This window comes from Pocillopora damicornis, chromosome 5 (assembly GCF_964200805.1).
Source record: "Pocillopora damicornis chromosome 5, jaPocDami1.2, whole genome shotgun sequence".
Taxonomy (NCBI): domain Eukaryota; kingdom Metazoa; phylum Cnidaria; class Anthozoa; order Scleractinia; family Pocilloporidae; genus Pocillopora; species Pocillopora damicornis.
The window spans coordinates 14,454,049-14,481,842 of NC_142674.1; the positions used below are offsets into that span (position 1 = coordinate 14,454,049).

Sequence of the window (27,794 nt, forward strand, 5' to 3'; positions counted from 1 at the left end):
GCTCCTCGTTCGTCACCCTCATCGTCTGCATCATTTCAGTGTCAGTGTTACTTCATCGTCCTCGCCATCGCCATGGTTATCGTCGGCGTCATCGTCACGGTCAATGTCATCATTATCGTTATTGTCATTATCATCAAACTTACCGTAAACAAGCAGTGTTGCAGAGGAAATACTGGTATTTGCTTTATTTTTCGCTTTACACTTGTAAGTCCCTTCCATCCCTTTTGTGACGCTTAAAAGTTTCAGGAATGATTCTACTTCGTGATTGAATTGATTGATATCAGATGGCAGGTCAGCATTATTAAAAACCCAGACTAATGTTGGTGTTGGTACACCTGAGGCTCGGCAACTGAAGTTCACAGAGTTTCCGTCAGTAACAGACTGGTTTATCGGAGGCTCTTTAATCTGGGGAGATACTTGAATTAAAAAAAAATCCAAAGTTAGCAAGGTTCGCGTAGTCCAGTTTAACCCCATTTATCTAATCCAATCAAAACAAAAAACGCAATGTTCAAGCCTATTTTTGCCCAAGGTCAATTTTTTTCAAAGGTTTTCTTCGCGTTCAGCATAAAAAGATATTGTTTGCCCTTAAGTTGTCCCAGTTGTCCCAATAACATTCAACCTTTTTTTGTTGGTTGTTGAGTGTGATGTTAAAAACACATATGTTCAATGACTATTAGTTTCCTTTTTTTAACAGTATATATTGAATTGGAAAAGTTATTAGGCGATGATGATCAAAACAATGTAAAACATTTGCATTCCGAAAACAAAAAAAGAAAACGAAATGTGTCATTTGACGTTTGGCGTTTTAATATGAGTTCACGGATAAAAATGTTAAAGTGGACCACAGGATTTGCAATGCCTTAATAGCGGGAGGTGTTTTTAGTTATTTCTTTGGTAACGGATTTAGCTTCAATAACAATCTGGGTGTGTATAAGTCAGAATCAACTGTACGTGATCAGGTACCCTTTTCTAAAGAAAAAGAGTACTAATGTTGGTAATTTGAAACAAGTTATAAGAATGTTCATTTAAAATCTCTTTCCAACTTCAATCCTTAATATTTAGGTAATGATACATTCAAAGCCAAGTTGATGAACCATCTTTAACACTAATGAAAATGTATGATAAGATCATGACTTCTTAGTTCCTTGGTCGTCGACATTCTTAAAGGAAAAGGATGAAAAGAGAAAGTAAAAAATAGGTCTATTTAAATTTGGCTTAAGCTTAAAAACAAATGCTTTGTTAAGTTACAAGTTTGATAAATGACATAACCTACACTATAGAGTTTACCTGTGACATCCATCCAGAAGGAAGAGTTTGCTTTTCCATAATCATTTTTAGCAGTACATTCATAATAGCCTTTATCTTTAAACGTCGCTCGTCTAATAACTAAGGTGTTGGTTTTATTAAGTGGCACTCCATCCTTGGTCCAGTTGACATATACTTGTGGATCACCTCTCAAATAACACTCTTTTGTAAATGTAGAGTTAAATGCAATGGTGAGATTTCTAAGCTCATCAGTAACACGGGGTGGAACTGCAAAGTAAGCATACAAATACAAATTACAAAATTAGAAGCCACCCAACGGCTCCCCCACCCGCAAAAAGAAAAAAAAATTAAACAACGTAATAAATAACAATTTAAAAAAGAAAACGATGAACAATTTTTTGATCATATCAAACAAATGCTTTTAAAAACCATGTTAGTCAGGCTATATTACTAGCTTAGGCATGAAACCATCATATTTTTAGAGCAGGAACAAAATAACAAGTGTAAAGACTTTCCAGTTCTTCGCAATAAATATCTAATCAAGTTGTGTGAAGAATTACTTTACACTTGACGTACACACCCTTTACAGAAATGTCAATGTCTTTGGTGGAAAAGCCTGCTGCATTCTCTGCCTTACAAGTGTACCGCCCTTCGTCCTCCTTTGTTATCTCAGAAAAGAAGAGAGACAAACTCTGTCCTTGCAATGTATTATTCTTGAGCCATGTGATCTGAGGTTCAGGCCGACCCTCCGCAACTTTACACGTCAAGTTCACACTGTTTCCTTCTATGATGAGATTGCTTGCTCCAGAAATATCCACTTTTGGTCGAACTAAGAGGTAAATAAATAACATGTCCTTGGAAAATAGGAGGTATTCCAATATCATTTACACTGAACACATTAAACGCCGTAACTAAATGAACATTTGATAATGACACTAGCGCTTGATATGAAATATAATCATTCGCCCGATAGCGGACCTTTACTACGTATTGAGGTCTACATACTCCTATTATCTCGGACCAATCCACGAAAGACAGAAGGCACAGCCATGGAGAGTATGGTCTCCGCTGTTATTGCTAATCTCCACGGAGAGAGTTATGGGAGCAATTGATAACCTTATCATCCTACAATCTTGGTTCGTGAAAACGCTGATAGCTTGCCACAGCATTTGAAGAACCAAAAGCGTTCCATTCATTTCACTGATGTTACAAATAGTAACAGCACACTCGCCATCCATGGCACTGCATCTTTAAAACGAGAGCCCGAGGTTTAAAAGATTCCCTGTGAGTAGGGCAAAGTTAACATCAGCGGAACAGGCAGACCTATGTAAGTAATGGTGAAACGAGTAATATGGTAGATCGAGAGACGACATGCTACGATCAGATCTGCAGATCAGAAGACACCTGGAAACCACCTGCTCTAAATTGAAGTAGAGTACATTGATTGTGATCATATTATTATACAGGCAGGGTAAAAGAGGCCAACAACGTAAGAATTCGCATGTTACAACATAAATTGGACATTGGGGTAGACATCCCAGAAACATGGATGCTGACCACAAGAAACACAAAACATTCTAACTTTGCGACAGTGGACTCCGAAAGAACATTTGGTCAAAGTGTGTCAGTCGAGGCCTGTGTGGGATTCTAGCCAATCACAATCAAACAGAGTGTTTCATAAGGTCATACATATCTACCGACCTTATAGCACAAAGAAGACACAATATGCAGTCAAAAAGTCGCCATCCACATCCAAAGTAACTTAATGGCGAGACAAACGATTATTACGATTACGATTCAAGAAGTGAATTTGTCACCATGATCAACCGAAGTCATTTTAAGCACACTACCAGTTTGAAAAGAAACTATAAACTTCCTCAAGGGGCACTTACTTTGAGTTATGACGAGGAAACTACATTGTTGATAAATAACTTAAGTATAATTTTTTTTAAAATGACACCCTACTTTAAAACAACTGTAATCAACAAACATATGTCGATAAAATGTCGCCTCACATGGCTGCGGATATGAACAGCGAAAAGGTTTTGAAACTGAGTAAATTAAATTATTTATATTCAAAGAACTGACCATATGACTTTCTATATATTATCTCATTGGTCACTCACTTATAACAGTCACCAGTATGTTTCTATCTCTGCTTGTGACCCTCTGTGGTCCTTTAGTTTGTTTCATGGTACAGGTGAATGTTCCATTGTCTTCAGGCTTTACAAAACCAATACGCAGGCTGCCGTTGGATACTTGAGTGAATCGTTTCGGGTCTAAGGACTTTCCTCCTTTCTTACTCCAAGAAATCTGTGGACTCGGTGTTCCCTCGGCACTACAGCTTATAATGCCAGACGTGTACGCAATAAAGGTTTGTTGGTCCAACGTCTTCTGAGTAAATCTTGCTGTTGGAAGCAGTAATAAAAAGCACCAATATCAAAGCTATACTGTTGAAAGTTCAGAAGTGTACTTGTCTTACATGGCATTGTCCTACGTGTTAAGTCTATTTCTACAAGATAAAAAGATTTGTTTTCATACCATTAATGTAGACAATGTAATATTGAACATATTCCAATCTCTGGCATTCATATATTCCTCCATCAGACAGCTGCACGTCACCAATGAACACATCACCATTGTCTTCAGCCCTGATCCTTTCAGAAGTAGAGTTTGTTATTTCAAGCTTTCGCCCATTGATGACCCATCTAGCATGATTGGTTTTATTGTGTATAGAGCAGTGAAGCTTTTCGCTGCTACCAATATCAAAATAGAGTTCATCTCTCTGCAACACTTTCTGATTTTCTGCCAAAAAATAGTTCAGTTTAGAAGATGTTATCAAAATAACACTACAAGAAGAAATAGAAAAATTGAATATATTTACCTGTGCTAACGCTTAAATTGAGAAATTTTTTTAACTATGTCGAATTTTAAACTAGGTTGCATCAAGTTACTCCAAAAAATATCATGTTAGCCATCAGGTAACCCTTAACTGAAGTCAGGTGATCTTATGAGCAGTCATATTACCTTCATGAAAGTCATGTACAACCTAACTAACGTCATTTCACCTTAAGACCAAGGTGAATCATCTATAAGGAGGGTACTTTTCTTAAGAAACTGTGGTGCTACGTCGGTGGGGGAGTATAACACCCGCCATGACGAAGGGCTAACGCTCGAAATTCCGCTTTGAAACTCCTTACGGGGGCAAATTTACATTATTAACTCGGTTGATGAAATCAAAATCATCTAAGTCATTTCAAGCTGACACATGTTACCCTAAACCAAGTCATGTCATTCTTAACCCTAACCCTCTACTTTAGAAGGTCAGTGGGAAGAACAAAGACAACCACGAAAACCAGAATAACTAATTAGACCTAAAAATTTTGTTTCTTACTTGGTTGACACAACGCTTGAGAACCCTTGTCATCCGATTCACATTGCAGTGGAATATTTAACTTTCCATCGATGCGATCGCATGACGCAAGTTCAAACTCCTGTCCAGTGCAAGAGACATCGGACATTGCAAAAGGTATTCCCTCAGCTTTCATGTCTGACCCTATGAATTCCGCCAAAGCCTCTTCAAAGCCAAGTTGACGACATATTACTTTGACATCATTAAAGTCCCATTTATTCCTACATATCTTTGCCCATTTCCCCTTGTAAAACACTTCCACTCTTCCTCCATACTCCACATTTGCGCCATTCAAGCGAACAGGAACTTACGAAATTAAAAAAAAATTTCAATCCATTAAGATGGAAAACACTAGTTATCAAGAATCAAGAATGCCTTTAAATCACGAAATGATAAATAGTTCATGCCAGTCTAACTGTTTAGTTTTAAGGGGAATTCTAGGTGCAAATTATTCAGTATTCGTATGTTGGATGTAGCGTTCTTTGTACTATGTAGTTCACGACATTTACATAGTTTCCTTGCAGCGATGTTTTACGACGAACCTCTTTTACATTGCTTCGTGACTGTGCTTTAAATTGTCAGACAAGATTTTTTAAAAAAAATGTTAGAACATTCAAGACGTGTCTTCTTAGCCTAAAAATGTTTACTTTCGGAGAACACAATAGGGTGATTTACATGTTAAATTAGAACGTCATTTTTAAAGCATTTCTCATGCAATTATCAAGAAAATGGCATTTAGTTAAGTATAAGTAGGGTGAAAATTGTAAAATTCCTTAGTTGCACGAAAGAGAGAGAAAAAAGGATACTAGATGGATGTAAAAGTCTGAAGGAAACTTAGTGAAGGGTTTGGAGGTTGTGAAGTTCATGAAACCGAAATGCATAACTGCGCAGTTAGGTTCTTCTTTCGGCAGCAATTCAACTATAATCGTCTAAGGGTGTAAACAAACCCGCCAGATTTTTAGCGATACATACCTTTTTAGAACCTAAAGATACCCGAAGATGAGCAATCATTGATCTCGGGAATGTTTTAATCTCCAGAGTGTGAGTAAATCTATCAAGTTACCATCTTCGGAGATCATGCGGATATTAAATGAGTGCAATTCATTATTACCTTTGCTAGTTTGTTGTTTATTTTCCAAGTTGTTTTGACATCTGGTCGGAATGGTACAGTTGTAGTCGGTGGACATCTCTGAAGCATTGCCACGTTCTGCGTACCATGTGTAATTAGCAAAGACGCCTTTATCATAGTAGCCCATGGCCATGCAGGTTGAATTTTCATCTGCTTCATCCCATTGACTGGTACAAAGCTTTTGCCAACTGCTGTTTGAGAATATCTTCATTGTACCGACAGATGGGTTCTTCTCTGTTTCAAATCGCAGGGGAAATTCTTCAAATATTAAAAAAAAACAATAGATAAATAAGGATAACAGTAAACAGCGTGGACTAATGAAGCTTAGGTAAATTCTTGTGTCGATGATGTCGCCATATAATTACCTAGTAACAGTAGTCCTTGCATTGTTGAAAGATTTCTTTTCAGTTTATGGTGGAAGAATTTCCTGTTTAGCTAAAATGATTTTCTTTGCCAGCTGGTCAATGCCAAAACTGAGGCCCTCGCATTGTCAAACATGTTTCTTGTCAGTAGATGATAGTTACCTTTACTGGCTTGACTAAAAAGGTATTGCTCACGGGCAACCCAAAGAAATTCGTAATCGCCATTGCGCATATAGTGCAGACTTCTTACAGAGCGACCACAAATATCAGCGAAAACTTGTGCCAAGAATTTAGTACCCTATTGTAGTACAAATGATAGTGGAGATTTGTTTTATTTCTTTAAAGAAAAGCATGGTGAATTCCGTACAGGTACAGAGTTTGTGCATTCATGAAGGACTTCTGACTTATAATGAACTCCTGACTTTTTATAATTTGTGCATTTCACAAACTTTGCAGTTCCTTTTGTTTGTTGTTATTCTAACTTTTATTCCTGTATTTGTTCTTTTTTGTTTCAACAAATAAGTTTTCATCCACTGAAATCAGAAAAGCTGCAATTTGTATTTTACCTTCTTGGCACCTGGACATGTTGCTACATTCTCTCAGCAGTGCTCCGGTCCCATCGCAGTGTTTTCCACCATATGCTGGTTCTGGATTGGCGCATTCTCTCTGTCTGGTTTGTATACCACTAACTGGCTTGGTACAGATACTCCAGGAGTTCCACTCACTCCAGCCACCATCCACTAACAAAGTTTTAAACAAAAACATTTGATAAACAACCATAGACGACGAGTGGTTGACAGTGGCGCAATCTCTATTTCTACCTTTCTCTGTAATTATTTCGAATGCTCAAGGTAACATTTGGTTACGGTAAACTCATTAATTTGGTATTTGGCGCGATGCCGAAGGGTTTGCAATCAACTTATTGAGACACGCTTGTGAGAGCAAAAAACATAATTTGAAGGCGATAGTGCGATGGGAAGTCCGTCCCGGTCTGTCTTTACCTTTATTCTCATCTTGGTAGTTTCAAGACAGACCCCGTCCTTTATGTGTGAACACACTAGCCTGCATAACCAGTTAATATATATACAAATGCACAATACACAAAATATAGCTTAAAAATAACATTTTAATCTCCTCCCTTTTAGGGGAGCGAAAACAAACACTTCGGGAAACCGTTGCAAATTTCAATTATGAGTCTTAGTAGCTTTTCAAGCGAATTATGCAGCAGGAAAGGTCTTCTTAAAAACAGACTCTCACCTTCAGATCGGGTAGGATTCAAATCCCCTGCACCTGATTGGTTTCCAAACCAACATAAAGGACCAATAGGAATAATGGAAACTCGATCCTCAAGCCTAACGATCTACTTATAAAAAGGTCAACGTCACAGAAGCAATTTCCACTCGGAACGAAATTAAGAATACCACTCTACCTTTCCCTGAAATACCTTGCTATTGCAACACCATCTTCAAACAACAGCTGAAGAGACTCGTGAAGAGTCGAAACCGCCGTTACTGTTGTAGCCACAATAAACAGTTGTACACATGTCCGCGTTTGTCAACTCTCAAGCGGAATACCTTAAGCCAAGTCTTGGTGAACAAGACGAAAGCGATATCTCACGAGAAGAGACAAGTTAATAGGCAACCGCTGAAAGGAAAGCACTCGGCGTACATTAAAGAAAACAATAATGAAATAGCCAAATTAAGGAATGAGATTTCTGACTTTAAAGAACTTATTCTTACACTTGCAAATAAAGGAGATGGAAAATATAAGTGCGTGTGTAAAGCAGTATACTATCTACATTGACGATGAATAAACACGTGGGCAGACATTATGAACTAATTTATTCACACCCCCCGAGCACGCGTTGATACGGGAACTTTAGAATGTGATGTAATCATGCGCGAGTAACCCAATGGTGACATGGCATCCCCCTTGTGAAAACAAAAATATATATACATATACAAATACAAACAAATAATGTCTCCGAAGTCCAATAAAAAATTAACGTCACCCATTGTTCAATAATAGCAAGATAATAACAAGGAAAAGAAGAAAAATGTTCCAAAAGCGAGGCACTGAGGATATGGAGTGCTCTTGTGAGGTCGTACTCTGTTAGCCCTCTTTATAGTAAAGGTCGTAGTCATTAAACTTCTTTGGCTTTCGGGTCATTGTCTGTTAGAAAACCTACTGGGATGCCATGGCGGGCAAAGTGGGCTTTGGTGAGCACGATGATAGTGGTGGATTCAGTGTTTATCAGCTGGTCCAACTCATAGAAATCACTGTAACGGTCTACGGTGACTAGGTACTGCTTATGTTGGAACTCGAATATGTCTCGCGAGATGAACTGCCAAGGTCGTGTACGGACAGGATGGGGGCTTGCTTTCCACACTGAAAGCAGGTAGGGCATGACTGAGAACATGCTCCTATGTTTTTAGACATGTTAGGCCAGAAAATTGCATCTCGAGCAAAACGAGTAGTGATTTTTCTCAGCATGCTTGGTCTGAGAGAGTAGGGACGATGGCGCAAGTAAGAACTTAAGAATACCATTTACAATGCTGAGTTCTTCACGAAAGTGCCAGGATGCTTAGAGTTGATGGGGTAGGAGCTTCTTAGTAGATGGCCAACCGTTGAGGGAGTAATGCTGCAGCAAGTGCATGTCAGGGCATGATGATGCGGCATTGCGTAGTTGCTCGAGAGTGGTATTGGTGAGGGCTAGTGGGGTGGGGTCCAAGCGAGCAAGATGAACGTGAAACACTAGGAAGGTGTCTGACATGGATGGGTTGACGGCTTCGTTTTGACATGGGGTTCTGGATAGATTGTCTGCTAAATTCAAGAGAGAACCTTTTCTGTACATAATAGTAAAGTTGTAACGTTGTAGGAAAAGCAACATCTTTTGCAGACACTTAGGTGCTGAGGCGAGGTCCTTCTTGAAGATTGACTGAAAGGGTTGGTGGTCTGTATAGACTCTGTTGGATTTCCCTGAAAGTAATTCCTCGAATGTGTTGAGGGCTTCAACAATGGCCAGGCACTCTTTTTCTATTTGCGCATAGCACTCTTCGGTAGTGATTGGGCCTTTTGCAGTACGCAATGGGTCGTAGAGCAGACTCGTCAAGGGCGCTGCTACTGTGTGGTTTGATGGTTTGTAAGAGGGCAGCTCCTCGGCCATAGTCTGAGCCCTCCACTTGAAGGATCAGTGGCGCAGTTACGTCAAAGTATGCCAGGCATGCTGCAGAGGTGGCTAGGGCTTTTGCTGAATCAAAGGCTTGCTGGTGCCTTGTTGACCACAGGAACGGCATTTCCTCTTTGGTGAGGTTGTATTGAAGTTGGGTGATGCTGCTTAGTTCGGAAAAGAATTTGGTCAGGTAATTAATATTCCCTAGGAATCGGCGCACTGCTTGCTATTCGGTTGGAGTGGGCATGGTGATCATAGCTTTAACTGTGACAGGGTTGGGCTGGAGGCCATCCGTAGTGGTAACATGGCTCATGAAGGTGGCTTTGCAAATAAGGAATTTCATCCTGTTGACATTCACCTTCAATCAAATCCCTCAAGCACGGCGATAAGGCTGCGGTCGTGGTCGATTCTGGCTTCCATGTCATTGGCGCCGCAGCCAGGGATTAAAATTCCGTGAGTAATTCCGAAGCTTAGGAGGCCATCAAGCACCATATGAATTTGGCGCTGCCATTCTTTTGATGCAGAGGATATGACAAATAATAGCCTAGTCCATCTGTAGCGACCCCATGGTGTGAACATTATGGTAATCAGAGATGATCATAGGGACAAGGGGATGTTTTGCCTCTTTGACATCTATTCCTTCCATGCAGCTAGTGGATGTTTTCTTCCAAGGTGGGGATGATGTACTTCGGACATCGAATGGCTTTATTGAGAGTCTAAGAAGGGTCTAAGCAGCTCCGTATTTTTCCCGGTTTGGTGGGGGTTGGTTCTCGCTCTCGGTAGAGATACCCTTACCAGCTGGCCAATGGTTTCATACGCATCCAGGGCCGCTTTGATTGCATCCATCTTTGAAATGGGTTCACAGTGAATGGGAGCATGAATGGGTTTGACATGTGGATCCAGCTCGAGATCGACGGGTGGGCTGAGGAAGCCCAGACCTTGAAAGAGTGAGGTTCAGTTCTTGGAAATGAATTCCGGAGTTCAAGTCCCTTGTGTAGGCCAGACTCGCATTGACGTATCCGGGGGTGGTGGAAGGGGCCCAGCTGCTGATTCCTGATGGCTGTCAGGTTCAGTCGGCGGTGGCAGGGGAGGGTTACTTATGGAGCATTTCCTTATGAAGTCCGCATGCAGAGTCAGCACATCAAGTGCTATGCTTGCCTCTGTACTGAGTAAGGCTGGTTGGTCAGTGTAAATGACTTGGAAGGTGAGGTTACTCGTGAATTTACCTTTACTGGCTTGGAGGGTAAGTTGACCGATGGGTCTGGTTGGTGGAATGTCATAGGGTGGTATCACAGTTTTGGATGGTAGAATCTTGGCCCAGGGTATGCTGGAAAAGTGGCAAGATAGAAGTGTGTTGCAAGAGGCTGCGGAATCTATTTGGAAAAGAATTTGCGCTCTGCACTTTGAGTCTGGCTCCTCCAAAAGAAGCAAGGTGAAATGGCCTTTGTCAGAGGGTGGGGCCGTTGTAGAGACGCCAGTGTTAGGGGGTTACCCGCTTGAGAGGGTGAAGCAGTTCTAATACTATATGCCTTCCTCGGGAAGGGTGTAGGAGTGCTCTTCTTGTTCCACCAATGTCATGAGTTCCCGTCTGAGACCCGGTGGGGTAGTTGTATGGGAGGCAGGTCTGGAGGTTCCGTTCCCTTTGGCAACCTATTGACAGACGGCTGCAAAGTGATCAGTTTTGTAACAACATCTGCAAGTCTGGCCTGAAGCTGGGCATATGTCACAGTAGTGTTGCCGCTTGCTGCCACAGAAAAAGCAATATCTGTTAGGAAGGTTCCAGGTCTTGATCTGCCCGGAAGTTTTTTGACCAATTTATGCGCTGTCGTGGAAGGGGTAGAGTGAACTTGTTCTTCTGTGGTGGAATTAGCCAAAAGCTTGTTTGTATGTTGTGCCGCCTCAAACGATATAACTTGACTCACCACGAACGCCGGGGTGAAAGGGGGATCCTTCGGTTTCCGTTGGCCATCTCTGTAAAATATATCTTCTCAGAAGCGACTGAAGGATTCGTTGAGACCAAAGAGAAACTTACCCCTTATTAATTCGTCTGCGTTTACGCCAAACGATCATCGCCCAGCGGCAGCACGTGCAGCGGTTTCTTACATTGAAATGGAGGTTTGGTAGTGGTCTTGCCTCAAACTACATGCACCAGCGTAATGTTCTGTGATTTTTTGAAGCCAAACCCAGTGTTTTCCAGCATCATCGTTCGAAATCTTGGAAGCGATTTCGCTGTGTAAGGTGTCCCATTCAGTTGAAGGAATTGCTAACTCGAAGGGTCTCTTAGCGACGATGTAGTGGTCCTTAATCTCGGTGATTCAGCTTTTAGCGGGGTTTCTGTTGCCTTCGAGTAAACATTAATCATGAAATCTGGTCTCCCAGTAACGGTTATGATCACGGTTTCGTCGCATGGCTTGTACATCGAGGATAGACTTTTCGTTCTTCAGCATGGTGCAATTGTGAAATGTTGATGAAGGTTTGAGATGTTGCCGAAGAAGCTTTTCAATGGTGCAGTTGTGTCTACGAGAAGCTGGCTCGCTGTAAAAACCGGTCCTGACACCATGTTAAGCAGTATACTTTTCTAGATTGACGAAGAATAAACACACACGCGCAGCCATGATGAACTAATTTATTCACACCCCGAGCACGCGTTGATACGGGAACTTTAGAATGTGATGTAATTATGCGCGAGTAATGAAACGGTAACATGACATGTTCTCTGACTCTAAAAAAATCTGGCTCTAACAACAGTGGAAGCAGAACAAAAAGCATAAGACACAAAGGGCGTAGACACACTTTAAAATATAGACTTTCAGCCAAAGAAAAGGAGACAAATGAAACATTCCTAAAGTATCCCTCAAACTATCAAATTTTTGACAGTCAAGTCAGCATGCTACCAAAGGTCTCAAATTCATCCCAACACCCGTGACAAACGAATGTAAAATTAGGCAACAACTCTTGGAAGATTTTTAACAATTTGCAATTTGCAAGACGAATGCATCTCCAAAACATCTTTCACGGACAAAACAAAGAAGCACATCCGTTTCATGTTAAATCCAACTGGGTACCACCGGTTCAGCTTTCTATTGCCCATGAGAGTGACTAAGAAAATGTCAAAACACAACTTGGAGAGATTACTGTAACTAAGCCAAAAAATAAATCGTCATGCAATGAGGTTATGGCTTTAAAAGAGTTGAAAAACAATTCTGTTTTAAACCTCAAAAAAGCAAACAAAGGTACAACAGTCATCATGAGTAACTACAACCTTTCAAAGCGCCGACAGTGAAAAAAACGCAGAAAAGAGTTAGTGAGATCATTGACCAAATGCGTCAGGGCAAACACATCGATGACATGACTAATAAATGGCTTTCACAAACTCCCAGTCCGCTTAGAATACCAATATTTTATAAGCTCACGAAAATACACATGCTCATACTGGTCGGTAGACCTTTAATCTCAGGATGCGACGGCCCTGCCGGAAAAATATTATCGTTTGTGGAGACACTACCCCAGACTATGGCGCAATTACAACAATCCTATATGAGGGATACCACTGCTTTTCTCAATTTCATAGAAAAAACAAAGGTAGGCAAAGATGCTATTCTAGTATCAATGAACGTTTCTAGCTTGTACACAAATATACCTCAAGAAGAAGGAACGAATATTCTATGTGAAGCATACGAAAAGCTCAACGACCATAACCCACCGATCCCAACGCACTACCTCAGGGAAATGCTTGGCTTAATCTTTCAGAGAAAATTTGTTTCAATTAAATGAGGAGAACTTCCCTGGCCCAAACGAAAATGGGCAATGTCATTTGCCAATATTTCCATGGCAGAAATTGAAACGAAATCAATCCAACAATGCGAAACCAGGCCAAAAGAATGGAAACGTTATATTGATGACGTTTTTCCCTTTGGGATTAAAACAGGGAAGAAGTAGATAGTTTATTAAACGAGCTAACTATTTCCACCCTACTATCAAATTCACGGCCGAAATATCGGAGAACAAAATCATCTTCCTCGATACCACAGTGTTTAAAGGACAGATTCGCAAAAAATCCAACTTGGACATCAAAACCCATTACAAGCCGACCGAGACCTTCCAATTTACGCACTTCGCCACATGCCACCTACCAGGCGTAAAACATAGTTTAATTGAAGACCAAGCAATCAAATCGTTCAGAACAAACTCTCCGAAAGAAGTATCAGAGGAGTGCCTTTTAAAATTTAAACAAAGCTTCAAAGCAAGAGGGTACCTAGAAAACGTCATAGAAATGTCTCTGTCAAGGTCAACTTTGCTTCTAGGCAATCGGCTCTTACGCATACACAAAGCCAAAAGGTTACAACGTACCAGTCGGCAGTTAAAAATTTAAAGCGAATATCGATGGAACATTGGATTCAGCCCTTGCTGGAAGCAATCTTTAAAAAACCTCTGATCATCTCTCACAAAAAGGGAAGATTACGATCGTGAGAACAAAAATATAATTTGAAGGATATAGTGCGACGCGACCACAAAAGCCATATGGAGAGTCCGTGCTAGTCTGTTCTCACCTTTATTCTCGGGCTTAGAAAACCTCGAGTGACATGATTTAGGCGCTGCTCAGTAATTAAAATAAAAATTTTAGCATAAATAGGCGACTCAACGTTAAAATGAGAAGACAAAGTATGCGTTATAGCTTGGTAGGAAGTCATGAATCTCAAGTGGAAACCTCGAAAAACATTTCAAATGCTTTTCCATTGGCTCATACAGTGAAAAATGAGCAATTTCCTGTTAGGATGCAGCGAAAGCGAAATATAAAGCTTAAAACGGCGCGACCAAACTAAAACTAAATTTTATAAATAGAAAACTTGATAAATGTTAAGAAAATAACATTTTTCTCGTTTTATCGCGGCATTCAAAGCGTCTCCCTCTATTCTATTAAACTAAAGGCTTTCGATAACTTAAAATCTGAGATATCGTCTAGTATGGCATTATTTCGCAGGGCAGAAAAATTTTTCAGTTTTCTGACCAATCAGAATCTACGTTTTCTCTAAGTTCTGTCATTATGTTTGATTAACCGGTTAATCTAAACCCGTTTTTCAAATATCATCAAAGCATCATTAAAATATATTTTTATCCTTAATCAATTTTCTCTTTTATGTGGTTTGAACTCGTAGATCTGATTCGAAAATTGAGCATCGTCTTCACTCTTGAATTTTTGCAGTAACGAAATTGAACATTTGTTCAAATCATGAACCATAACTCTTTTTCGTGTATATGAATGAGAACTGTACCTCCTTTCACTTCAATCCAAAAGGTTGATTTCTTGCTTCCAGTGGGGTTTTTAGCGCTACATGTGTATTCGCCAGAGTCTTCAAACCTCGCTTGACGAATCGTGAGAGTGTTCTTTTTGCCAATATTAATCCCATCCTTAGTCCAGAGTACCTCAGGTATAGGGAAACCGCTTAGAGAGCAATTGAAGTGAAGAGGCGAATTGTATGTAACCGACTGATTGATGAGCCAAGGATTAATTTCAGGAGGACCTGGACGTGGAATTAAGAAGCACAGTTCAAAAAAGGTGAAAAAAAAAGAAAAAGAAAACAGAAAACGAAAAGAGTAACTGGAAGAGAATAAGTAATTTAACATTTACCTGTAACAGTAACCTGAAAAGCTGCTTCACTTTTCCCTTCACTGTTCTCCGCACTGCATGTATATTGACCAGCGTCTCCATAAGTCACTTGTTTAATGGTGAGCTTGTTCGTGGTATTAAGTAACTTTCCATCTCTTGTCCAATTCACCTCTGGTTGAGGAAAACCCCTCACAAGACAATCCACTTGAAGGGTTGAATTAAATTTGACAGACTTCTCTCGCCGAGAATTAATTTCAGGAGGACCTTTATTTTTGAAAAGGAAAGTAATGATTAATGTATAACTAATGCCCCATTCCCTCCTCTATCCTTTCTTTTAACCGTCGCCCTCCGTAAAATTTTCTTCTCATCCCCAACTCCCTGATGTTGTAAAAATAAAAACAGCAGCGATAAGAAAATACTAAGAATGTTAAGCATTCGCTCGCCAAAATCGCGCTTGCCGTGCAGCAGGTGCAATGGTAGTCTTTTCGTTTTACGACTGAACAAAATTTCCTTCGTTTTGCGAGAGAAAATGTAAATATAGCATAGAACTCTGCCAGAAAAAGTGTTGTTTTGAAGAGTGAGGTATTTAATGAAAGGAAAGTCGAGCAACATTTTGCAATTTCTAAAACAGGAAATTAGTTCAGTCTTTTACTTTATCCTCATGGATGAAACCACTTACATTTACAAGGCCGTGATTCCTGAGTTCTGGAACAGTTGAATTCTAGAAGTAAGGTTATTTATATAATTTTTTAAAGTAATGATGATTGGGCCTAAGTCAGCCCTTTTTTTAATAAAGAGAAACCATTTATTTAGGAGAAGTATTGAACTTTCCGCCAAATTGTCCTCCTAGGGAATAGAGAAACTGACAAACAATGCATTTTTTCAATGCAACTTAAACCTACATGTTTGGTTATCAATCCATTGGCCAAGGCGTAATGCCCATGACTTTAAATGCAATCTATTTTGCCATCAATACATAAGAATTCATCCATTTCAATAAAAGCTTATTAAGGTGCATGCAGTCTTTTGAAGCTGTAAAACAATAGTGAAAACCTACAAATACGCCTTTGAGTTACAAATACTGAAATTTTCGTCTTGTCACTTACCGACTCTTAGCCTGTACTGGCTGCACTCTTTGCACCCACTCCACGATGACCAGGCCATGCAACCTTTGAAAAAGATACGTTGTGGGAAAAGAGTCATGTGAAATCGCTTCCTTGTTTCATAAATCTGAAGCTTGCCATAAGGGATACTAAAATAAATACTTCTTTTTGTTGATAACGTGAGTTCCTAATGTCCGAGGAGGCTTCAAAGTATAGCCTTCAAATTTAAAAGATTGATGCCTTGCCGTTCCCGATCTCGCCTCATTCGTGTTCTCCCAACATCCTGGAGGAATTTTTCATTTAACTCGGGAAAATGCCAATTTTTTCTATTTCTCAAATAGATGGCTCTGCAAAAACATTTTAAAGAAACAAAGTAGGATTTCAATATCGTCAGCTTTGAATTCTTAACTTTTGCTGTTAAAACTCTTCCAGAAGATGGCTGAGGCCTGAGACGTTGGAATTTAATCCTTGTAATACTTAAAAGTTTGTTTCTATGCTGGCCTATGCAAACTGATATACTGATCCACAAAGAAACACTCTATCTTTCCTCCATTTTTCTATTGGGAACTATTCGTTTGATGAACCATCTTTATTATGCCTACTGATAAATAACAGTTAAAACATGCCTACTTACAATCTGTTAATAGTTAGGATGAGGATGTAAGGCGAACATGAAAAGAAAGTTTGCACATTTAATGAGTAAATAAACAGCTTAACCATGTATACACACTACAGGCTACACACACCATACTCTTCAAACAAGTAATCAACTGAACATGCACTCACCCGCTTATAAATCCGGAAAGAATACCATGAAAGGGAAAAATAATTCAAACAAAGACATTTATTAATCTTATCATTTACTTATTTATTTTGAACTTAGCGCTTTGTTTTCTACGTTAATGCTCTCTGTTAAAGTAAATTATCAGATAACAGGTTTTGTAAATCAAACAGACAATGGGCTCCAACCGACATCAATGATATCTAATGATGATCACACAAACTTCTTTCATTATAGGACCTTGGTATTGGCAGGCAGACATCAATTACTGTCATTACATATTATGCTAACACAGCTACCCACAAAACTAACATCATTCTCAATGAAAATATTTCAATAGTATCAGCGATCGCTAACGGTCATTGATATACACCTGCGGATTCCCTACCTCATAATAAGATTACCTCTTGTTGAGTTTATATTGACACACTGGAGTATACTTTAATTACAGGAACGAACGATATTGATAGTTACCTTCAGGTTTTGCTAGGCAAAAAGGACGAGATAAGAAAAGATGTGCAGTTAATGATACAAATGGCATAGCCCAATTGTAGTGCCACAACTAAATTTCTAACTCGCGTCGTAGAAAGAATCGGTTTCCAGTAATCTATTTTCTCATTTGAGGAGAGTATTAGCGTCTATTTCCCAGAGCAGGATCCGACATATGACAATGACTCCAAAAGATAAACGTTAAATTTTGTCAAGGAAAGGGTGCATTTCTTAATTCAGTTTTAAATTGAAAAAGTATTATCTTTTAGTAAATAAACGTTAGCGAAGCTAAATTTGTTTTGATTTTGTCCCGGAAAATGTAGGAAATGATCCTTTTCAAATCTCCAGACAGAGACTACGTCTATAAACTTTGCTCCTTTTTTCGGTTTATCAGCATGGTATAAGGGAAATGCATTACGTATATGTGTATGTTGTAGCTATTTCTACAACCAAACGAGGAAACTTACCTGCTAAGTTTTCAGCATTGAAGGGAAAGAGAAATAAGTGATTTTAGTTACATTTGTGGGAGGACCAACAAACTTTAAAATAAGCGGGTCAAGAGAACGGAAAATGAGGCGAAAATACAGATACAATAATCTCAAAACTATAAGCAATATATAATTTACAATTCCCATGGGTATTACCGGCTCCTTTGTGTTTGGATGTTTATTCATATCACAGCTAACCACAAGCCACGGGTCTAGTTTATCCGATACATGGCCAAATGATGTCCAGCAACTTAACCCATAAAGCAAGGCGTTTATTTGAACACCAGTGAATAGACGATCCCGGAACACATGCTCTTTCGACGTAACAAATGCCTGATCAATCAAGACATAAACCAGGAATAAATTACCCTTACAGATTAAAATATAAATTTGTACTTACGTCCTAATCGTTTTCGTCAAATACCAAGGCCAAGGAGTGAAATGAAAAAAGTCAACAGAAAAACAAATGAATTAAATTAGTTCAGTAACAAGTGGGTGTATGATGAAATTAAGAGATCCTCGCAGCAAAGAACACTACTGAAACGAGTAGTTGTAAATTGTACCTGAAAAAATTCATGCCCGTACGGGATTTGAACTCAGGTCCAATTTACAACTACTCGTTTCAGTAGTGTTCTTGAAACGAGTAGCTGTAAATTGGACCTGAGTTCAAATCCCGTACGGGCCGGAATTTTTTTCAGGTCCAATTTACAACTACTCGTTTCAGTAGTGTTCTTAGCTGCGAGGATCTCTTAATTTCATCTCTCCACCGCAGTGCAAATATATGAATTTTCATATATCTAAAATCTTCATTCAAGTGGGTGTATATTCATGAGTAAATCGTCCAGAACTTCTGATCAACAGTTTGGTTTAGTGCAAAAACATTTAAAAAAAGAAACTCTTATATTCAAAGCGATGAAATCTCACTTTAGTGGTCTACTACACATACCATTAGAGTTTTAACCAAATTGGACAACGAGATCATACAGGATCTTTTACTGCTTAACTTCCACCTTGAATATTAATCTTTATTAGAGCCCAGTTAAAGACAACGTCATTCAATTTCCAACCATAAGTTGGAAGCAACACGAAAAACATGTATACATATAGAGGACATGTATATTTGTAATAATGATTTCACATTCATATATTTACTTTCAATGATGATAGTAAAAAAACAAAAATGCAGTTTAAACTATTGCCAAGACTACATTGCGTTGTTATTTTTATTGCTGTTGTAGGCAAGCAAATGAAAACTGAAACCCTCCAAATTACTATAAAGAAAATCATACTTACGATCTGTTTACCAGTTATGGTAGGTAACAAGAAAAAAAACAAACACATGTTATATTAAAGTTTACAAGGCAACCAGGAGGAAAATAAGACATGGTTTGATGCTACTCTGGTTAAAAGATTTAATGAATGTAACCGTGAAGTTACAATCCATAGAGCCAATCTTTCGACACTCCAGTATAGTGCCTTCATTAAGGCAGGTAATTAGTGAGAAAATAAAAGGACCTCTTGTCTCAGCGACTAGATCACCCCTGATGAAGGCATTAAACGGGAGTGTCGAAACGTTGGGTCTATGAATTGTAACTTCTCGGTTACATTCATAAATCTTTAAACCAGGATAGCATCAAACCATGTCTAAAAAAATATGTATCAGCTAGAAATTCACATTTATTAAAGTTGTCATGGCTAACAAACAAATGTATTTTTTGTTTTTATTTTATCGCTTCTTATCTCACGTGTTGCAAAGGTTAAGTATCGTAATGATTCGATTTGGCGCCCGGGTGCGTATTTACTTTTGGTACCTCAGAAGTTGCCGCTTATTCGAAAGAGGGCGCCTATTTATTTCTTGAGAAAATGCATGCTATCACTGAAACTAAATATGGGCGCTTATTGGAATGAGAGTGCCTACTCAAGAGGGGCGCCTATTCTGTAACACAAATTCGAGAGAGGGGGACGGTGCTTCTCAACATGCTTAGTGGTTTGTTGCGCCGATAAACCGATAGAAAGTGTGGTGGTTTAATCGCTATGAAGCAAAGAAAACGTTACTTACGCCCTGGTTTGTCAAATGTGGGTCAGTGCAACGTCAAAAGGAAAATGAAAAGAGAGAAACCATAACGAATAAATTAGCTCATAAACTACCAATAATTCGTGAGACAGTTCTTATTTACAACGCAAGTAAAATATAACTCAACAATCTATTTTTCTTCTGACGTAAAAACTTATGACTTATTTAATACTTTTCGTTGGCTTGTGATTTACAAACTTTTGCCGTGTTCTCCCAACATACTAATTGGTTCATTGCGCCGATAAACCAATACAAGGTGTGGTGTAATCGCTATTAAGCAAAGTAAACGCTACTTACCAGCTGATTTGTCAAGTGTGGGTCAGTGCAACAGAGTAAAAGGTAAATGAAAAGAGAAATAAAAGCAAATGGATTAACACACAAACTACCATTAACTCATAAGACAGTTCCTATTTACAACGCAAGAGGAATGTAACTTAACATTAACTTTTTCTCTAACGTTAAAACGTTTAACTTATTTGATACTTTTCCCCGGCTTATAGTTTACAAACTATTTTCGTGTTCTCCCAACATACTGAGTGGTTAATTACCCCGATTAACCGATAGAAAGTGTGGTTTGATCGCTATTATGCAAAGAAAACGTTACTTACTCCCTGACTTGTCAAATGTGGGTCAGTGCAACAGATTTAAAGTATATTGAAAAGAGAAAAAAAGCAAATACATTAACACACAAACTACCATTAACTCATTAGAAACAGTTCTCATTTACAACGCAAGAAGAATGTAACTTAACATTTTAATTTTTTCTCTTAAGTCAAAACGTTGAAATAATTTGTTCCTTTTCTCTGGCTTATGGTTTACAAACTACTGTCGTGTTCTCCAACAAACTAAGTGGTTTATTACGCCGATTAACCGATAGAAAGTGTGGTTTGATCGATATTAAGCAAAGAAAACGTTACTTACTCCCTGATTTGTCAAATGTGGGTCAGTGCAACAGATTAAAAGAAAATTGAAAAGAGAAAAAAAGCAAATGGATTAACACACAAACTACCATTAACTCATTACAAACAGTTCTCATTTACAACGCAAGAAGAATGTAACTTAACATTTTAATTTTTTCTCTTACGTCAAAACGTTGATATGATTTGTTACTTTTCTCTGGCTTATAGTTTACAAACTACTGTCGTGTTCTCCAACAAACTAAGTGGTTTAATACACCGATTAACCGATAGAAAGTGTGGTTTGATCGCTATTAAGCAAAGAAAACGTTCCTTACACCCTGATTTGTCAAATGTGGATCAGTACAACAGATTAAAAGAAAATTGAAAAGAGAAAAAAAGCAAATGGATTAATACACAAACTACCATTAACTCAGAAGTCACAGTTTTCATTTACAACGCAAGAAGAATGTAGCTTAACATTTTAATTTTTTCTTTTACGTCAAAACGTTGAAATTATTTGTTACTTTTCTCTGGCTTATGGTTTACAAACTGCTGTCGTGTTCTCCAACAAACTAAGTGATTTAATACGCCGATTAACTGATAGAAAGTGTGGTTTAATCGCTATTATGCAAAGAAAACGTTACTTACTCCCTGATTTGTCAAATGTGGGTCAGTGCAACAGATTAAAAGAAAATTGAAAAGAGAAAAAAAGCAAATGGATTAACACACAAACTACCATTAACTCATTACAAACAGTTCTCATTAACAACGCAAGAAGAATGTAACTTAACATTTTAATTTTTTCTCCTACGTCAAAACGTTGATATGATTTATTGCTTTTCTCTGGCTTATGGTTTACAAACTACTGTCGTGTTCTCCAACAAACTAAGTGGTTTAATACACCGATTAACCGATAGAAAGTGTGGTTTGATCGCTATTAAGCAAAGAAAACGTTCCTTACACCCTGATTTGTCAAATGTGGATCAGTACAACAGATTAAAAGAAAATTGAAAAGAGAAAAAAAGCGAATGGATTAACACACAAACTACCATTAACTCAGAAGTCACAGTTTTCATTTACAACGCAAGAAGAATGTAGCTTAACATTTTAATTTTTTCTTTTACGTCAAAACGTTGAAATTATTTGTTACTTTTCTCTGGCTTATGGTTTACAAACCGCTGTCGTGTTCTCCAACAAACTAAGTGATTTAATACGCCGATTAACTGATAGAAAGTGTGGTTTAATCGCTATTATGCAAAGAAAACGTTACTTACAGTCTGATTTGTCAAATGTGGGTCAGTGCAACAGATTAAAAGAAAATTGAAAAGAGAAAAAAAGCAAATGGATTAACACACAAACTACCATTAACTCATCACAAACAGTTCTCATTTACAACACAAGTAGAATGTAACTTAACATTTTAATTTTTTCTCTTACGTCAAAACGTTGAAATAATTTGTTACTTTTCTCTGGCTTATAGTCTACAAACTACTGTCGTGTTCTCCAACATACTAAGTGGTTTAATACGCCGATTAACTGATAGAAAGTGTGGTTTGATCGCTATTATGCAAAGAAAACGTTACTTACCCCCTGATTTGTCGAATGTGGGTCAGTGCAACAGATTAAAAGAAAATTGAAAAGAGAAAAGATGCAAATGGATTAACACACAAACTATCATTAACTCATAAGTCACAGTTCTCATCTACAACGCAAGAAGAATGTAACTTAACATTTTATTTTTTTTTCTCTTACGTCAAAACGTTGAAATAATTTGTTACTTTTCTCTGGCTTATAGTCTACAAACTACTGTCGTGTTCTCCAACATACTAAGTGGTTTAATACGCCGATTAACTGATAGAAAGTGTGGTTTGATCGCTATTATGCAAAGAAAACGTTACTTACCCCCTGATTTGTCGAATGTGGGTCAGTGCAACAGATTAAAAGAAAATTGAAAAGAGAAAAGAAGCAAATGGATTAACACACAAACTATCATTAACTCATAAGTCACAGTTCTCATCTACAACGCAAGAAGAATGTAACTTAACATTTTATTTTTTTTTCTCTTACGTCAAAACGTTGAAATAATTTGTTACTTTTCTCTGGCTTATGGTTTACAAACTACTGTCGTGTTCTCCAACAAACTAAGTGGTTTAATACGCCGATTAACCGATAGAAAGTGTGGTTTGATCGCTATTAAGCAAAGAAAACGTTACTTACTCCCTGATTTGTCAAATGTTGGTCAGTGCAACAGATTAAAAGAAAATTGAAAAGAGAAAAAAAGCAAATGGATTAACACACAAACTACCATTAACTCATTAGAGATAGTTCTCATTTACAACGCAAGAAGAATGTAGCTTAACATTTTTTAAAAAATTAAAATTTTTTCTTTTACGTCAAAACGTTGAAATTATTTGTTACTTTTCTCTGGCTTATGGTTTACAAACTACTGTCGTGTTCTCCCAACATACTGAGTGGTTTATTGCGCCGATAAACTCAACATTTTATTTTTTTCTCTACAAACTGACAAGCTTGAAGGCTGCACATTCAACATTATTGTTTATCGTGGTGATTGCTGTGCGATGGAGTCACAGACAGGCGTACAGAAGTTCAATAAGATCATTCATTTTGTCCCTTTTGAGCCGGGAACAACTGACAGAAGCAAGCCAGCTGAATTCATGAGCACGGTAAGGGGATCAAAAATATGATATCTTCACCGCGTGCAGGGAAATTACCGCTCGTAAGGCGTTGGCAAACATAGATAAAAAGACAAAGCTAAGGTGTATACAGCTAAACGAAATTGTGATAAAGATCAACCGAAGTTTCCTCTACACCTTAAACCATTCCACTCCCACACCAGGCATGGAAGGCCATAGGAGAAGGCTGGTGGGCGAGTAATGAGCTGGACTTTCTGACAGAAATACTCAAAATAGGGCTAGACTATATAAAAAGAAGATAAAATACTTACACTCTTTAATCCATCGCAGATTTTAGAGAAACAAAGATCAAAGGAAAAAATGTTAATTTTCGCTTAACATTACTGTTGATACTACTGCTTGCTTAATTATTTTACCAGATATGGTATTGAAGACATTAATGATAATATGAAATGAAGAGCACAACGATTCGTAAATCGTTGCTGTTACTTTAGAGAACGATTTTATAATTCAATCTTTTTCTTTTTCAAAATTTACCCCCCCCCCACCCTCTCCGAATAAAATATAATAAATAAAAGGCAATCGTGGGCAACTGATTAAGTTTACTAGTACTAATCACGAAGTATTAAACTTCCGCTGGACACATTTTCGATTGATGGTTGTGCAAATCAAAATAATTTGAATCTTTTATGACATTTGTACTGAGTACCATTTAAATAATTCGAAGAAAATTATTTCCTCCCAAGAAGTTCTTGGTAAGTTTAATTCGTTTTTAACAGTACGACTGGCATTCAGAAAAGTAAATTAATGCGATCGAGGTAAGTAAAATTACTAAGCTTGAAGTTGTAGCAATAACAGCCAGGAACATATTTATTTTTAAGTAAGTGTAAAACTCTGCCAGGCGAACAATGATCGAATGGACCTTAAGTATAGTCTAACCATTTCTGGAGTTCTAATCACTCTCTTTGAATTATTGGTGAATTGCATTGCCTAAATTTAAATTGCGTTCTTCTCTGGTTGTACAAAAGTTCGGGGGTTCAGGCGATGGTAATGATGCTAGTCACTTTCTTGCAACATTTTTCACCGGTATTTAACATATGGATTACATAGAGAAAATGAGAGGCGACTGTAAGGCACACCAAAATGTTATCCACTCCACATATGCTTTATTGACCAAGCGGGAGGACATGAGGGCTGATAACGCCAAGAACGAGGCTAATATCCAGCCATCATTACCGAACAAGCTTGGTCGATAAAGTATTTATTTTACAGAAAAATATTCACTTCAACAAGAATCAAGAATGCCAACAATAATGGCGTGTGTTCGATTAAGTTTTCTTGGTTTTGACTGGTCACTATCGCTCTTTATTTTATGATTCCATTGTCAACTGACAGGATTCCATCTCACCAATGGGCACTGCTAGCTATCTAAGAAAGCATTTTCACATGGTTTATGAGTAGCTCTTTAGGCCTCTAGGTGAAATGTGTAAAAAGCTTGCCCTATGCATATGCTTATGAGCTCTGACGGCGATTTGGAACTGAGCCGACACCAACTTTGAGCGCCTGAGTAAATGAGTAAAACGCGTTATCGATTAAAGCTCGTTTGGATAATGAAAGTAAAAACTTACCAACTGATTTATCCGGTAACAAATGGGGAAAAAAAGTTTAAAGAAGTAAGAAATTAACGGTTTAAAGTTATAGCTCACTTCAAAATACTTTCTGGCCTGTAAATACATAAAAATTTCTGCCATATGTATTACTAAATACATTGAATGTTACTTACTGCCTGGAGATCGATTGATTTTGAAGAATGCCGGTAAAAGAAAAAGAAAAAGAAAAACAAAGATTTGTTATAAGTGTTGAAAAAGAAAATCGACTGTTAAAGCACATTGCCCCTTTATCCAATTTCCAACATATGGACGTTTTTATCATCATCTTTTTCGATCCTAGCGTTTAATATAGAACTGCACAGTCTCTTCTTAGAGTTGCTTAAGTCCCCGCATTTTACCAACTCTCTGTGTTGCTCCAGTAAGGCTGCCAGAACTGTAATTGATTCGAATAACTTTTGCAACTTATTCAGTAATGATACAAATTTGGGTGATAGAGAGCATCTATTAATTATGACATAGCTCAACGACTTATCAGTGGAACATTATTGTGATATAGTTAAACCTATGCTTAAAGAACTCTCTTACAGAGAATACCTTGGTATGTTATATAACATTCTTTAGCTTGACCGAATGTAATGTGTCAAGTTATAAACTAAACGGATAGTCGATGAAATTCAATTTTAAATTTAAAAAAATACAACCCAAAGTTAAGATAAACTTTGCTGGATGGGCTTAGCTTACGGAAATACCAAGTAGACCAAGAAGTTCCAAAAATAAATAGAACAATAAATGGGTACTTTTATAATGATAAAAAAAAAAAACTATGGTAAAATACAGCGGTCAATCAATTCTCTTCAGTTTTTCATAAAGTGTAGTAAACAAACAAACTAATAAATAAATGAATTAATCGTTATCTGTCTTCTAAATGTACAAGATCATACTTCGATTTGCTTTTCTTCTGAAAAATTATAGAAATAAATACGTAGCAAAATACCACCTGATGAGTTAATTTGTTACCATCATGTGTGATAAAAGAATGAAAACAATACAAAATAAAATTTAAAAAACAACAACAACAAAACCCTACTTCATTTCATTTATGAGTTTGTTTGCCACCATGTTAACTGATAAAAGCAAGAAAGCAAGAAACATGTCTTAGGACCACTCTCACATAAGGATATTAACAGGGACACCATAACTAATGTTATTCTCGGTAAGTACAAAAATCCTATTCGCGAGCAAATATTTTCTTTATGCTTTTCCCCCCTATCGAGCTTGCTAAGTAAATATCCATATAACTCATAACTAGATGTCGACTACCCTTAAAAAAAAAGATGAAAGAAATAATGATGATAATAAAAAAAGTAATCATGTTTATATTGGAAAGGAGGCCAGGAACGTTAAAAGAAAACAACTGCATCACTCAAAAATGGTAGGTTGAATTGTAAGTACTTACCGGCTAACGAGTTTGTTTGTTACCAGCAGGTGTGTTAAAAAAGAAAGAAAACAACACTTATAAGCGCACCATCACTCAAGAATGGTAGACTGAAAATTTTTAATCATGTTACTCTTGGAAAGGAGGCCAGTTAGGGTTTGTTCGTTCCCTTTTGATTAAAGTAGATTACTCTCAACCACTTTATCTCACAAATATTACTTTGGACTGATTACGTGAAAAAAACTCGATCGTGATCTATTTTCTCACAACTTTAACGTTAATGACCTATATGTATGTCGTTTTATTAAAACAAATTTTGCAAATAGATACGTAGCAAAGTATGTAAGTACTTACCAACTAACGAGTTTGTTTGTTACCAGCAGGTGTGATAAAAAAAAGAAAGAAAACAACACTTATACGCGCACCATCACTCAAGAATGGTAAACTGGAAGTTTTTAATCATGTTACTCTTGGAAAGGAGGCCAGTTAGGGTTTGTTCGTTCCCTTTTGATTAAAGTAGATTACTCTCAACCACTTTATCTCACAAACATTACTTTAGACTGATTACGTGAAAAAAACTCAATCGTGATCTATTTTCTCACAATTTCAACGTTAATGACCTATATGTATGTCGTTTTATTAAAACAAATTTTGCAAATAGATACGTAGCAAAGTATGTAAGTACTTATCCCCTAACGAGTTTGTTTGTTACCAGCATGTGTGATAAAAAAGAAATAAAACAACACTTATAAGCGCACCATCACTCAAGAATGGTAGACTGGAAATTTTTAATCATGTTACTCTTGGAAAGGAGGCCAGTTAGGGTTTGTTCGTTCCCTTTTGATTAAAGTAGATTACTCCCAACCACTTTATCTCACAAATATAACTTTGGACTGATTACGTGAAAAAAACTCAATCGTGATCTATTTTCTCACAACTTCAACGTTAATGACCTATATGTATGTCGTTTTATTAAAACAAATTTTGTAAATAGATACGTAGCAAAGTATGTAAGTACTTACCGGCTAACGAGTTTGTTTGTTACCAGCAGGTGTGATAAAAAAAAGAAAGAAAACAACACTTCTTAGCGCACCATCACTCAAGAATGGTAGACTGGAAGTTTTTAATCATGTTACTCTTGGAAAGGAGGCCAGTTAGGGTTTGTTCGTTCCCTTTTGATTAAAGTAGATTACTCTCAACCACTTTATCTCACAAATATTACTTTGGACTGATTACGTGAAAAAAACTCAATCGTGATCTATTTTCTCACAACTTTAACGTTAATGACCTATATGTATGTCGTTTTATTAAA

General features: G+C 37.6%; 1 protein-coding gene, 1 long non-coding RNA gene and 1 pseudogene across 2 annotated transcripts in view; 1 reads left to right on the forward strand and 2 right to left on the reverse strand.

Annotated features, from left to right (window-relative positions):
• LOC149045505 (uncharacterized) overlaps positions 1-27,794 on the reverse strand; it is a 162,794-nt gene that overhangs the window by 40,251 nt on the left and 94,749 nt on the right. The window lies entirely within an intron of this gene.
• Positions 31-15,165, reverse strand: LOC149045512 (matrix-remodeling-associated protein 5-like). Its single transcript, XM_089207809.1, has 9 exons — positions 14,615-15,165; positions 6,736-6,909; positions 5,790-6,065; positions 4,661-4,984; positions 3,808-4,071; positions 3,393-3,674; positions 1,847-2,095; positions 1,453-1,533; positions 31-416 (listed from the first exon to the last, which is right to left on the reverse strand). The coding sequence occupies exons 1-9, from the start codon at positions 14,964-14,966 to the stop codon at positions 31-33; spliced, it is 2,388 nt and encodes a 795-aa protein (XP_089063935.1). The 5' UTR covers positions 14,967-15,165.
• Positions 12,334-13,811, forward strand: LOC149045513 (uncharacterized; annotated as a pseudogene).